Source organism: Plasmodium knowlesi (genome assembly GCF_000006355.2).
Source record: "Plasmodium knowlesi strain H genome assembly, chromosome: 11".
Lineage (NCBI taxonomy): Eukaryota > Apicomplexa > Aconoidasida > Haemosporida > Plasmodiidae > Plasmodium > Plasmodium knowlesi.
Window position 1 is genome coordinate 926718 of NC_011912.2, and position 15656 is coordinate 942373.

General features: G+C 36.7%; 3 protein-coding genes across 3 annotated transcripts; 1 reads left to right on the top strand and 2 right to left on the bottom strand.

The window, feature by feature from the left end:
- Positions 1–229: 229 nt before the first annotated feature.
- On the top strand, positions 230–2377 carry PKNH_1120000 (amino acid transporter AAT1, putative; the record flags this gene model as incomplete). Its single annotated transcript, XM_002261340.1, has 2 exons — positions 230–2058; positions 2233–2377. The coding sequence occupies 2 exons, from the start codon at positions 230–232 to the stop codon at positions 2375–2377; spliced, it is 1974 nt and encodes a 657-aa protein (XP_002261376.1).
- A 1823-nt stretch (positions 2378–4200) lies between these two features.
- Positions 4201–6135, bottom strand: PKNH_1120100 (polyadenylate-binding protein 3, putative; the record flags this gene model as incomplete). Its single annotated transcript, XM_002261341.1, has 1 exon — positions 4201–6135. The coding sequence occupies one exon, from the start codon at positions 6133–6135 to the stop codon at positions 4201–4203; it is 1935 nt and encodes a 644-aa protein (XP_002261377.1).
- A 3199-nt stretch (positions 6136–9334) lies between these two features.
- Positions 9335–11608, bottom strand: PKNH_1120200 (phosphatidylcholine-sterol acyltransferase, putative; the record flags this gene model as incomplete). The annotated part of the gene is made up of 1 exon (XM_002261342.1): positions 9335–11608. One exon carries the CDS (start codon positions 11606–11608, stop codon positions 9335–9337), a length of 2274 nt encoding a protein of 757 aa, XP_002261378.1.
- Between the last annotated feature and the right edge of the window lie 4048 nt (positions 11609–15656).

A 15656-nucleotide genomic window follows, 5' to 3' on the forward strand; every position in this document is an offset into this window, starting at 1 on the left:
GCGCGATCATCGGCGTGACCAATTGGTTAGTGAACAGCTTATCCGGTTGCTCATCTGCGTGCGGCACCATGCTCCTAAAAAATAGGAGAAGTGAACAAAAATGAAGCGCAAAAACTGCCCACGTGAGAAAGTGGCAATGTGTGACACCACGAATTAGAGAACAAGCGCAGTTGCTATTGTGAACAGCTGACCCCTGATTGCGCGCACACTTATACTTATACTTGTTGTTATGCTCATATTAACGGCACAACACGCTCCGCCCCCCACACCATGGTGTAATCCCCTGCAGTTTTCCTATTTCTATAAAATGAATGAAAATGGAATAATAGAGAATAAAAACAATTCTAAAAAAGGTGAGAAACGCTCCAAGAAAGGAAACCCGAAAAAGGTGGACAGCAAGGAAGATCATACAAATTCAGACCCCGCAGGCACCCCAAGCGGAAATGTAAATAACGGAAATACGCCCCAAGTTGAGGAAAAAAAAGAAAACAATACGGAAGCTTCAAACAAAAACAGTGTGACTAACCTATTTTCATGGAAAAAGAAAAAAAACAAACAAAAGAAGTGTGAAAATAAAATGGAGGAAAACAACTCCGATATCCATGGAAACAGCTTGAAAACAAGCCCATATGTTAACTTGGGCGATGATGATATAAATGAAGTAGGAGAAGAGGGTGATGGTTACTATGATCAGGATAACAATAACGATGTAAATGATACGCAAGAAAATTATCAAGAAAGTAATGCAACTGAAAATTATGATAATGAAAATGAAAATATAGCCATTGTCGATGTGGGGGGAAATGAAAAGAATGCACAAGATAAAGAAGAAGAAAAAAAAAGGAAAAAAAATTGGAAAAGAAGAACATTTAGTCGTTTCACCCCTGGGGGTGTACGCTCAAGCACAGTTTTGTTTATATGTACAGCCATAGGAGTTGGCTTTCTGTCCATACCGTATGTTTTCTTAAAGTTGGGGATAATATTAAGTCTACTCTTGATACTTCTAAACGGCATGGAATCCTACGTTACAACGAACATCCTATGTATGACATCCTTGGAGCATAACACATTTGTATATGGAAATTTGCTAAAAAAAATAGGACATAAGTACCACAAAACTATTATCGACATTGGGCTGACATTTGGTTTTCTCTCCAGTTATATTTTGGTATTGATACTAATAAGTAATTTTTTAAGTAGCATATTGTACGTTTTTAATTTCCCGTCCTTTTTATATAACCACAACGTTTTGATTATTATAGTGTGTTCACTGATAGTACCTATAACACTTCGCGATCAAGTGGGTTCTCTAGATTCCTTTTTGATATTTTCACTATGCTCGTTGATGATAACGGTATTAACGATAGGATGGCAAGCACGGGGCTACTACACCGTATTGATTAACAAGGATATAGTGCTATTCAACATGGATAGGCATTTTTTCAAATGTTTCAATATTTTGTTATTTTCTTTTTCGCAACAACCAAATGCATGTTTTATAACTGGACAATTTAATCAGCCGACGCATAGGAGATTAACAAAATCAGCATACAGAAGTGTTGTGCTGCAAATTATTTTTTACTCTCTATTTGGACTTCTAGGATATTTGTCCTTTCTGACGACAACCAAGGATAACATCATATTGAATTATGAAGACACAAATATATCCATACTTTTGTGTAAATTTCTCCTATCAATAACGTTCTTTTTTTCCGTTCCCTTAAATTTCATGGGATCATACTCAAGCTTATTATCATTGTACTTATCCGCTCGTAATATGTTTCTTAAATTTTATGTGTTTGTCTCAAGAAGGAATAGGTACATGGCTAACTTATCTACTTTTCTACGCGAGGATGAGGACAATATTTTTGAGGATAACGCCCTTGATAATTTAACAGAGAATTCGAGCACCACAGAATCACAAGCGGAGGACAGAAAACAGCGAAGACTCATCTCCATTTGTGTCACCATTCTCTGCGCCTTCATAGCGTTCAATGTTAAAAAGTTATCCAACGTTATTGGTATAGGAGGAGGAATTACGTCTACACTGATATCCTGGTAAGCATTCCCAAACTATATATGTAGAATAAAGAGGAAAAGAAGTGCTTCTGATTGTTCTTGTCACTTCGCACATGTATATTTTCCTTATGCCCTCTGTTAACACCGCATCCGCACTTTTTGCATCAACTAATATTTTACCATTTATCCTTTTTTTCTCCCCACCCCTTTTAGCCTTTTACCCAATTTGATTTACTTTAAGAATAGGCATAATGTGAAGAACAAGCTGGAGCGATATTCAACCCTCTGCATGTTATGCTTCTTCTCCTTCATGGGTTTTTTTTCTGTCATTACTACTGCGTTAATTTTAATTTTTTAACAAAGGAAAAGGGTGCGCTTCGCCCTGAGAGTGTTTTTCGCTCATCGGGTTCCGGGTTCTCTCTCCTTAGGCGTATTTTCCCACGCCGGGTGTATTTCTCTATTCTTTCTTCCCCTCAGCGTGACACACATTGGGATATATGCCCCCCATTGCGCGGTGTTCATGCCTTTATATTTTTTTGTAAACAATGACGTTTTCAATGTGCACTTGTTTTTTCCGTCATTCGAATAACTCGCAACATAAACGTAGTTAAAGAAAATAAACTAAACGCACTGTTCGGAATGTTCATAAGCATTTGTAGGTAATAGGTTCGGTCTATGTGGCGTGGAGCGATATATATATATATACGGTGCCTTGTGCACCTGAAAAAAAAGAACACACGGGCAACGAAATTAACAAAAGGATTGACTACCCATGAAAAATGGAGCCATCTGGGTGATGGGAAAAAACATCAGTGAGTCACATAAAACTCTTTTCAATTCCGTATGCGCATTTCTACCTAACCACTTAACAGCATTTTCTAAATATCAAAAAATGACAAGGCAAATTTTGTGGTTGTAAAGAATACACAGGAGGTACACTTAATGCGTGTAGTAAAGGGTAAGGCGGGACAAATGAGGAGAAATAAAATACGGGAAGGAAAGGGAAATTAACGAGGATAAAAATTAATAGGGTAAAAATGATAAGGAAAAAAAATCAATAGGATAAAAATGAAGAGGGTAAAAATTAAACAAAGATATGGAAACAAATAAAATAATGGGGGTGGAAACAACAGCGTTGTGGCACGGCGTGTTGTATTGTGTTGCACTCCTGTAATCATACATGCGAAGTGGATATACCGTACAAATGCAAGTACGTGGAAAGTGGTTCGTGCTTGTAGCACGGAAAGGTATTATTTAATAACTACAAAAAAGTGCTTGGGTATGCTTCAGCTGGTAAAATTGTGTCGGCTATTAAAAAAAATAATAATAAAATTGGACACAACATTCGTAAAGTGTATATATATGTGCTTTCGCGCAAGGCACACACCTGTTAAAATTACTCTAAGAGATGTTTTTGGGGGGTGGATCGATTCCTATGCATAGGTTATTTATTGCTACACCACTCTACATATTATTTTTCGGAAGGCGCGCCCGTAGTTGTGATGGTACGAAGTGAAGGTTTTTCGTCTAAATGGAGGGAGACATACATTATCTGGAAATGTTATTATGATAACGTGGGGGGTTCTATGTTCTGTTTACGGTGGAAGAAGATTTCTTGCACGCATATACGCAAACATATGTCTGTCTTTACATGTACACATATGGGATTATGTACGGTTTCTGTTTTGAGTACTTCCCTATAGAGGGTCGACCTGGACCTCCTCGTGATCACTCATTTTAGCAGTCTGCCATGTAAGGAAGCCTTCGTCCGCGGAATAGCGGTTAATAATTACGGATAAGTGACACATGTGCGAGTGTCTATACGAGTGTCCACGCGTATGCACGCATATACACGGGTGCTCCTCACTCAGTAATCCCTCCGGTAACTGATGCTGACTAAGCGAGTCGAAGGATGCCCTGCGAACGTTTGTCATTTGAACGTGTGGCAGACCTAAAAGCATTCAGCAGAAATGTGTACACCGTAAACATGCATCACTGGAGACGAAATTACGGATTCGCTCCTACCTATTTTCCCCTCCACCACCCGTCGTTTCTTACAATTACTAATCCCCCGTCAATTCTGGCAGTTTTCACTATAATCAGGACGCCTTCACATCGCCTATTCTGTTTCGGATATTAATAATCATTAAAAGGCTTACACTGATTAGTTCAAACCCTGGATCACTTATTATCCTCAACGTTATTTCCATTCATGCCTTCGCTGTGGTCATTATCGATAAAATCATTTTTGCGAACGCTCTGCTCATTGTCAATAGTTTCGTTGTTGTCTACACTTCCATTGTTCGTGCTGTTGTTAGTGTTGCTATGATTTCTGCTATTGTTTTTCCCCTGGTTGCTTCTCCCCTCGAGGTTCTGCGCTTCCCCATTATAGTAATAATTATTTGCGCTGCTCATATCGTTCATGTGACAACTCCCCATACTACTGCCATTATAGTTAATTTCTCCATTTGCATTAGTCTTGTGAAGACCCATTGGATTGAAGCAATTGTTACTATATTCGTTGTTTGAGCAGGGGCGATTGTAAAAGTTTAGCCCATAGTGGTGGTTCATGCTGTTTAGATTCCCTTCCATCATTCCATTTTTTTTCGTCATATGATTTATTATATTATCTTCCGTGGACATTTCTTCATTTTTCAGGTTCCCATTACCTTCCTTTTTTTCATGTTTCATATTTTTCAGGCTATCTTCAGCATCTTCACTGTTAACAGCAGAAGAATAATTTACGTTCCCCATTCTGTAGTTTAGATGATTCTGTTCATCCTCCTTTCCAGGGGTAAGATTATAATTAGTTACGCAATTGAATTCGGAGGTGTAATTGTTCACATGTCCATTGCTCCCCTGGAAGTTACCCGTGTGATTGATATCATTTCCGTAGTTGTTCATTTGTGCTATTTGAGTTATTTGTCCACTGTAGTAATTCATCTCACTGCCATAGCCATTCGAATTAAACGACAGGCTAGGTGTCCCATGGTTCCCTGTGTTGCTGTACGCAGGGTATGAAGTAACATTGGAGCTTATGTGGTCGTAGTAGTTTAACTTATAAGGATTGTTCATTTCGCTGTTTACGTTTTGGTAGTACATATAATAATTTTTGTTTGGATCTTCCCCAGTAGGCACCCCCCCAGGGGCTGCTACTCCAGCTTCAGGGACGTTCTTATTTTCTTCTTCATTCGTCTGGTTGTTCTCTACCTTACTACTGCTGTTGGCACAGTCGTTGCTGCTGCTGTTAAGGCTGTTGTGGTGGTGGTTTGCTTGACTGTAATTCCCGGTTGGGTAGCCTGCCTGGTTGTAACTTCCCTGTGAATAGTTGCCGTGAGTGTATCCTCCATGGGCGTAGTTGCCCCCATATGCGTCCACATGGTAGCTTCCCATATTCACTCCTTTCAAACTGTTCATGTTCATTTGATAATTGTTATTTTTGTAGTAGTAATTGTTTGCCCCTATCCCCCCCTTGTTTACTTTTACCCCCTTAGATGTGCTCACCTTAATTTTACAGCCCCTAAAATCATAACCATCCATTTCTTTTAAAGCTTTAATACATTCATCGTAATTAAAAAAATGAATAAAGCAATATATTGTATTTTGATTTTTCTGCACATTTTTAATCATCTTAACGAAGCAGATACTGGAATAAAACTGGGAAAATAGCGTTTCGATTTCTTCCTTTGTCGTTCCTTTGGGTAATCCCCCAACGTATATAGAATATGTACCCTTATCATCCAGCTCAACGTCTAAATTCTTCTCATGCGTATTAACATTCTCAGTTATATTGTATTTGGCCCAGTTCAATTTAAACCTGTGTATCCTTCCAGGTATCCACTTACCGTTTAAATTATCAAAACAGTACTTGGCCATATCATAATTCGTGAATTCTATGAATGCATAGGAATGTCTTTGCGAATTCTTTTCCTTGCATAATTTTACTTTTATTATATCTTCAGCAAATTCGTAAAACATACGGTGTAAGATATAGTTCTCATCTACCACTTCGTCTTTTATTTTATCCAGGTCCCCTACCCACAGGGTTTTCGTCGTGTTAGAGCTACTCACATCCTTCTTCTCCTTTACCATCTCACTCTTCTTTGTGTTATTCATTTTGGGTTAAAGTGTTTTTAAAAGAATTCTGTACTTTCCTCGTTTGTTCTGTTTGCCCTTCACTACGATTGCCTCTTTTCCTTACTTATGGGGGAGACGTTCGAACTCCTGTATAAGCCTATACTACACACTTTGCCCTTCTTAAAAGGAATGAGGGGGACGGACCAACGGAAAGGAAATCATCCACTCGTAAAAAAAGGGGCACATAAATGGATTTCCCTTCTTGGTATAGTACTGTACTTCCCTGCACGTTACGTTATTTTACTCTTTTATTTTTTCAGTATCAAAGTCTTGGTCTCTTCCTCTGTGTATTCTTTTCCGTCCCCCCCTGCTGCAACGTCTCACTTCGTTTGCTACTTCTGATGGATTGAAGATTCACTTTCAGTCGAGTAGCAGGTCGGCGAATAATTCTCTCACAGCAATTAGTTTGTACAAAAGGGGCACCTCCTCATGTATGTGTTTTATGTAAATGTATGTTTGCATGTGCGTCCTACGCAACGTGAGTTTCCATGGCATCACATAATCACGAGCAAGTATGCGACGAGCATTACCACGCGCATATGCATATGTTAAAAGTAGCCAATGCTGAGCAATATGGTATGCCTCTTGCGTTTTTTCCCTCTCTCTTCCTTTCTACTGATTTTTAAACAGTACAAGAAAAATAAGAAAATGTCAAAAAAAAAAAAAAATTTAAAACATCACAGTTGACACTTTTACCATTTTAGTCTATGTGTAGGTGGGTACTTCTGAGTGTATGTTTGCTTTCGCCGCAAGTCGTTTGGAAGAATGTTATTAACTTATTTTATATATTTTGCTTTTATTTTTTTTTTTTATTTATTTATTTATTTTTTTTTTTTTCCAATGAGCTTAAAACAAAGTGCTTCGCTTAACCAAAGCATATTTTCGTATTTCTATTTTTGCTTTAGATTTCTATTTTTTCAGCGTTTTCAAAATTAATGCATATTTTTTGCAATGGTGTTTCTTTCTATCACATTGCACTTGTTTATTATTATGCGTTGTTTTTTAGAGGAATGAAATATTTACTTTCACATATATTATTTTGTTTTATATAATATTTTGCTTCGCTCCGTCAGTTTCGTAGGATTGATTCGGGATTTTGATGGATTCATTCTTTTCGTAAGTTTCGGTTCTCCGTGGTTCGTTTTGTCACTGTATATGTTTCGCTTTTTTTTTTTTTTTTTTGATACTGCTTTTAACCGCTGTAGTTTTTTAGCTCTTCCTATCTTTCGTTATTCGTTTTCCGTTCCCTTTTTTCTTAATTTTTTCATGTGCTTTAGGTTTTAGTTTAATAGTTTAACCTTACTGTGCACTGCGTTTATATGTTAGTAAGGTCCTATGGCCTATGCAATAACATTCCTGCATATTGCAAGTATTTCGCAATTGCCTTCTTTTTTTCGCTTTCTATATATAATTGCTTCTATACATAAATCATATATGGAGGAAAAAAAGTGGAATCGAAGAGGCGCCAAGAGGTACTGCATATCGTAACCCGCCGCAGTATATTTCTTTTTGCCCCTCGTATAGCAAGCCTTACCACGTAGTTATATAAAGGCCTATTACGCCACTGCCGCGGAGCATGTAGTAATGCGGGCATGAATATTTTTATGTCATAGGTTCCCCTTTTATGCGGAAAATATGTTCTGTTTCTTAGTCTCCGCCATGGAATTTATTATAATTTTTTTTTTTTTTTAATTATTTTATTTTATTTTTTTTTTTTGATTTTTCATCCTTCCACGTATGATGAAATGGTAAAAGAGGCAAAAGCTTTTTATTATCATTTATATGCATGCACAGCAGAACATAAATAATACCTGTCGCTCAGAAAAGCCTTCTGCCACCATTTGGAATCACAGTCAATTCCGCATTTTCGCCTCCCTTCCTTCTGGAAATCCTAATTTTTCTCAACTTTGTATAGATGTGCACATGTGCCGTGTATGCATCATTACGTATATGCCCATTAGGCATATAGGAATATGCTCGCTGCTTTATGAATGATTCCCCTATTCACCCTCTGCTATTTCACCCTACCTCACAATTTCCTCAGAAAATTTTCGAATAATCCATGAGCTCCCTGCTCTGTTCCCCCTACACCTAGATGTGCTTAAAAAAATATATCATATATCTCCCCGCTGGACAGAGAAACAAGCAGTGGTTTTCTTATGGGGAAATGTGTAGTACTTGAGGCGCCAGGGCTCTCATGTAGCGACTTATCAAGGAATCGCTAACCTTAATCGGTTAAAGGGGATAACACCCTATGACCTCTTCTTGTGCTTGTAGCACCACCATTGCTGATATCGCAAAAAAAAAAAAAAAAAAGTTAAAAGGACCCTCTCCTTTTGTAGCACAAGGGTATGTGAAACCTGCTTCTTCCGAAGTTTCAGCTGTGAAGTAGCGCAGCTATGCATTTTATGGGAATTCACCTTACGGGGCGAAATTTCTCTATCTTTTAGAAGAGGAGTGCATATGTATACTGGTACCTCTGATTACTGGTATTACGACACCGCTGCAGATAAGAAGTACGAGAAAGAACGTAGCCTATCCTAGATGATACCGACATGCACAGAATACACCTGTTAGTTCCCATGAACGGAGAATTAGTTAAGCAAGTGTTGTGCTAATGTTATGTGTATCAATTGTATAAAAAAAATAAATAAATAAATAAAAATAACGTGCGTGCGTACATACGTAACCGTAATAATGTGCTATATATGTACTGCACGTGTTTTCCCAAATGGGGAGGAAATTGCAGTTTTAAAACTGCGAATGTGGTTGAGCGGTTTAAAAATGCAATTCAGAATGTTGTTAATTAAGGTGACAAAATGGTAGGGTGAAATGCCCGCCAGCGGACATCTCGGCGTGTAGATGATTGATAAAACTAAAATATATCAGCTAGCTACACAAAGTGTCAACAACAACAACAAAAAAAAAAGCATAATATCAGTGATAATCATATGGGAATAAAAGGAACAATAACGGAGGCAAAGCATAATGGTTGTATTAATAAATGCTACCTTGTCTTCCGTTTGGTGGCAAAACATTTCACCAATTAATTATGTACAAAAACAGGGTTAACGGTTTTAACAACAAAAAAAAAAAAAAAAAAGGCGGTGTTGGGAAATCGCCGTGTTAATACTCCTTATATCTTAGCACACACAATGAGTGGAGTACTTTTATTCCATTACTTGACGCGTATCTCAGGCACATTTGCCATTTCTTCATTTCCTTTTCCCTGCTGAGGCACCTTGTTCAGCTCCTCCCCTCCAACGTTACCTCCTTCAGTACTCCCCTCTACAGTTAACTCGGCTGTAACATGATCGAACGCATCGTCCAGTTCTCCCCCGGTGGTCTGCATCGAATCGTACACATAATTGACAGCCTCCGCACTGTGCAGAATACCGATATGGCTATAATTCTCAAAATGCTTCTTCTGTTTTGCATTGTAAAAGCTATTGCATGCTTCTAAACTTTCGAGGGGCACAGTTCCGTCACCTATTCCGTAATAAACAATAAGCTCCTCGTTTAAGTTATCCTTCTGAGAAAACAGCAAATATTCGGTGCTCTTATTTTTAAGGGTACTATACACACAATATATGGGTATGCCATGGTCCATGGAAAAATGCCTGTCTCTGTATTGTTTATGATTATTGTATTTTTCCATTAGGTCATCCTTTAGAAGCACATGCCAATCTGATAGGGTGTGCACCTTTAATTTCACATCAGTTCTGTTCAAGTAGCAATCCTTATTATATATTCCACACTCCGACACAATGGACTGCATATAATTATCATCAATCGGTGCAGAATCTGTATTAATTATAATTACAACCTGATCATGGTCATAGTATTCCTTATACGGTATGAGGTCATACAAGGAACCTACTGAATTCCCAATGGCCTTCATCATACTATCTGATATAGACAGTTTAATCAATTTCTTAATTTTGAAAGAAACAAAATCACGATTTCCATGGAGTAAAGCCCTAATCGTTTTCACGGTACCTTTAAATGGAGAACTCATATACAGAACCGAATTTAAATACTTCTGTTTCCAGTCTTTATCAACTATATGCACTAGGAAATAATTTATAAATAATCCCCCTAAACTATGGCCTACTAGATTTACCTTCATCCCGTTTCTCCTTTCATAAGTTGCTTCTATGGTATCTTTGAATAGGTTGTAATCTTGTTGGTACAGTGGATAACGCCAATCGTACGGTGCACCTATAATGCTTTCCCCATCAACATAACCTTTAGACAAAAAATGAGAAGCTATAGTGTTATAATATTTGGTTACACCTATGCCAGTATTGTTAATGTAATCCAAATAATCAATGCCCTTAAGATGCCCATAATCTTCCACCGTAATGTTAACTCCTGGTTGATTCGAATACATTTTTTTCTCACTGTCGTACACTAACCTCAAGGTGTCAAAGGTACAGTATACATTTGACGTTATGGAAAAAAGTCTAGTTAAACTGATCCATATTCTAAATGGCTTTGAATTTAACAAATTACTGCTGCAACTATGGATCATTGCATCTTTGTATTCGGCAATTAGTGTACTTCCTCCAACCCCTGGTAGTAGAAAGGTCGTCGGTAGTTTCTTCCTGTCTTTTTCTTGGGACACATCATTTGATCCTTTCTTTTTTGTTTCTTTTTTTTTATTCTTATTAGGTTTTCTCCTCCAGAAAAAAGTATACTTTTCTTCCTTCAATGTGTCGTCTACGCGAGCCGCCTCTTCGTTTGACTTTCCTTCGGCTTTTTCGACTGTTACTTCTTTTTCGACTGTTACTTCTTTTTCGACTGTTGCTTCTTTTTCGACTGTTGCTTCTTTTTCGACTGTTGCTTCTTTTTCGACTGTTGCTTCTTTTTCGACTGTTACTTCTTTTTCGGCCGGCTCAACTTTATTTGCGGTTGCTTTAAGTGCTTCTTCGACTATTATTACTTCCTCAGCTGGTTCAGCTGCCTCCTCGACTTTGTCTACTTCTTCAACTGCGGCAACATCCTCCACCTTGGCTACTTCTTCAACTACGGCAACATCCTCCACCTTGGCTACTCCCTCCTCCTTGGTCGCTTTTCCCCCATTTGATGCATCCTCTGTTGTTACTGCCACTTCCTCAACATTGTTGTCCTTTGCAACCCCTGCTTTAGGCGCTTCATCCTTCTTCTCTTCCAGACCTCCTTGCGTCTTTTTCCCTTCCTTCTCCGCCTCGACAACGCTTACTGTTGCTTCTTCCCGTTCTGTGTTTTCAGGTGGATTTTCCAATTTTTCTTTTTCTTCATAAGGTGCACTGTCGACATGGCCCCTTTTCTCTGAATTCATAAATATTATCTTATAGGGGGAAAACAGGATAGTATTGGCTACATCCCTAATGGATGGCGTAAAACCCAAAACTACTGATGTCGGCATTAGAAAATGCCATAGTGCTATCAGAAGAAATAAAGTTGACATTATAACTCACATAAAAAATCAGGTACAAAATTAATAGTGCAACCCCTCAAATTTGTGAAAATGTTAAACACGGGGTGGCAGGTACAAGGGATCCGATGGGTGATGACAAAATACACAAACAAAGAAGGAAAAAAGAGAAAGGTCGTATTATACACATTTGAAGAATTGTTTTTTACGAACTATATGATTTTCCCTCACGTTCTTCTACGAATTCTATAAATATTAAGAAGAACATAAAGACAAAAAGGTATTGTATAAATATATGCAAACTTAAATATACTTAAAAAGATGGTACATCATGGGCCTGCAAATACATACAACAGTATTGCGCTTATACGTGTTCTTCAAGTGATAATGCATCGCTGAAGGATATATGCAAAAATATTGATACACATATGCTCGTTACGTATCAATCAGTACTGAGATGTCTACTCAATAAGTACATTATGAAAAGGGAAGAATCCCTCAAGGTAAAGATTTTCACTGGACGCAGTAGGATTGGAGGAAAAGTAAATTTCCAAGAATTTTTTTTTTTCCAATTATAAACTTACAGGAAGAAAATATACATATATATTATATGTAAACATATATAAAGGAGCGCACTCAGGGCATCAGTAAACCTGGATCTATAGGAGATCTTATTAAATTATGGAGCGAACACATGTATTGTGTTGTAGTGTATGATCACGCATAAGAACGAAATTGTATCAATATAGCATATGGATGCAATGTGGGCTTTGTTTGTACTTTGTACGTTCACTTATACCTGCATTAAAGAGGTACAAAAACTGGGAGCAAATATAGGCATGTAGTAATTATATAAATAAATGTATTGTATGCACGAGCACGTTATTTATTATTATTATTATTTTTTATTTTTTTGCGTGTTTGCAAAAATAAAAAATTTACAACAAAAGTGATTTTTGCACAATTCTAAGGGCACAAATAAATGTACAACGGTTGTAGGGTTCCTTTTTCCTGTGTGTTAATTTTTCTCTTTTTTAGTCCTTGATATGACCAGCCTTTGCTGTTTTTTCTTCTTCTTTCCTTTCTTTTATATTTTGTTTTATATTCTTTTTTTTTTTTTTTTTTTTTTTTTTTATATTTATTGTTCTACCCTATATGGCAGTTGTTTTTAATGTTCTGCTTTACTCGATTACTTTTTTTTTTTTTTTTTTTTTTTCTTTTAATTTAATTTCTGTTTTATTTTCTACTTTAATTTCTCCTGAAATGTGAGAAAATTTTTAATTAAAAAAATTTACAAGCAAAAAAAAAATAATGTGTTGTATTTATGATGAACGTACAACTTTCATATAAACTCCAATCCACGCCATAAGTTCGCAACTCATATAAACCGTGTTTCCCTTGGCACAATGGAACTTGGTTGACAAAACAATTTTTGCATGTCCTAGACTTATTTATGTACAAGTGAATTTATCCTTCGATGTATGATTTATGTTCTGCAATTCAATTTTTTTTTTTTAAGTATTTTAAATGTATTACATGTGCATGTTGGTTTCTTCAGGGCTTAAGGTTTTTTCAAAGGAAAAAAAAAAAAAAAAAGGTAGCAAATGTTTGTGGCCACTTATGCTCATGTTAAAATTAGCCCACTTAGTTCCGTCTGTTCTGTTTATTCTGTTTGTTCTGGTATGTTTACCCTTTTACAATTACAGCTAAGTAATGGTCACATGTGTGCACTTTTTCAAGTGGCGAAAGGAAAAAAGATGTTCCCCATGCTTATGTTAGAAGATTTATATGCCTGCGCGAGATACGTGCAAACGTGGGCGTACCTGTACATATTACACATAGTGGCCGCATGCAAATATTGAATATTTCGACATGCACTTACATTGGCCTTATACGTGCCTGCATGCGCATGTCTCATTAGTTAACCTTTAAAATTGACGCAGTCCACTAGTGGAAAGCTTTACATACCCCGCTCATGAAATGCGAATGTGTGGGCAGTGGTAAAGTTATACTCGAACGGAGAAAGAGGAAACAACTTTTTATTAATGTATTAAATCCAATATATAAATGTTCTATTAGCGGAAGGAGCAAATGAATATCTGGTTCCCCTCGGAGGGCTTACGAGATTTTCCACTTTCTTAAAAAATTGATATGCGCTCCAGGCAATGTGCCTTTTACTCACATATGTTATTAATAAAATTAAAAAAAAAAAAAATTAAAATTAAAATTATTGTAGTTACTTATATGGAAATTGGAGGACTCAGATAATACCTAAACGAATCATCCTGTCTTTTGCGAACAAGTAACATTTTAACACCACTACCATTATTTTAAAGTTGTCAATTTGTCTTTTCTTGTTCTCATAGAGCCGCGCGCCCCTTACGCAAGGGGAAGGTGAGCGTATATTACAGGGTGCAAGGGAAAAAAAGGCGGTGCGGATCTATGATACACACTCTCATCACATTCTTCCTTATACCTTTGTAATATTTCACAATCAATATAGCGCTAAATTGTTCTTTAGCACAATATTGTAAGAAAATGTTCATTTTGTTGAAAGGGGGATCTTCTGCTTATTACAAGGAGATACCGAGGAAATTGCTTCCTGATATTCAGTTCGTGGAAGCCTCTCGCCCTTTTTTAAGGTGTTCATTCTGTTCTTCATTATATTCGCATGTTAATAATTTTTCAGAAATAATCCAACTGACTTGGAAGGTTGGAAGATAAGAATAAAAGAGAAAAAGGAAAAACAGTTTCTTTTGGGTATTCCCTATTTTGCAACCTTTTCCATTTAGAACATGGCAACTTTTCCTTTTTTTTTTTTTTTTACCTTCCAGAGTGAATAAAATTATTATTAAGACGGGATATTCATTCCCCAATTTGCTCACTTCATGTTGAGAGAATTAAAAAGAGCGAACACCCGGTTTTGTTATTTTTTCTCCATTTTTATTTCAAACCGTGTTAATTACAGAGTTATATGTAGGGTAAGCAGAAACCTATCGCAGGAAAAAAGTTATGCACAATATTACAACGTCCAAAGTAATGGGCGCAGTAGTCTTACTTGCGTGAATTTTATTTTCCTTGCAAATGTTGATGTGGCACAGGGGGCAATTTTTTTTTTGAACATCTGGATAAGAGCAACCATTGTGTAACCGTTTTTATCGTTTTTTTTTTTTTTTTTTTACCCTTTCGTAAAATTGAACTTCCACACATTTGCTTCCCCCTGTAAGTGCGATGCAAATGCAGCATAAGCGAATATAAGGGGAAGACCAAGAGCAGGTGTTCTCGTGCGTACTAGTATACAGCTATATATGTACATTAATTCCTCCTCAGGGAATACGGGAAAATAGGAGTAAAGTATATTTTTACGTGGAATTAACAAATGTACACGAATTTTCTGTTGCCTAAATGATGTACGTATTGAGTTCTATGCAAACCGTTAGTGATCGCTCGAAGGGAGCCCTTTTCTCCTCCTTTCATGTCCCAAATGTGGACACATATTACGCTGTTCGATTACTCCTAACAGGACTCCATATTATTCCCCTTACGCGAAAAATTGGATATATTATTTGCTACCATTTTTGCTTATCTAATCTGCTGAATTTTTTTTATATCCTCAAGAAAAAAAAAAATAAGCAAGGGAAAAAGGTTTAAGTGGGAAGATGTTCTTTTTTCTTTCTTTTTTTTTTTTTTTTCTGTTTTTCCATTGCGCATGCTGGTTATATTTTTTCCCCCTTGTCCTTGCGCGACAATTTTATTTTTATACCATTCGCTCATGTATATTTATATGAGGAGAAGAATTATATAATTAACATATATATATACATACGGTTTAAATTTTTTTTTTTTGAGTGCTTTATAATTTATTCAGTTCTTTCCTGAAGAATTTATTCTTTGATCTTTTATTAACTGTTACAGTAAAAAATATTTTAGTGGAAGTATCGAGTTCTTGTCACTGTGGAAATAATTTACAGACGATTAAGGGAAAGTGAAGTAATCATGGAAAATTAAGTTGAGTAGGCATCCATTTTTATGAGGAAAAATCGTAGCCGAAGAAATAAGAAATTAGAAGATAATAATAATA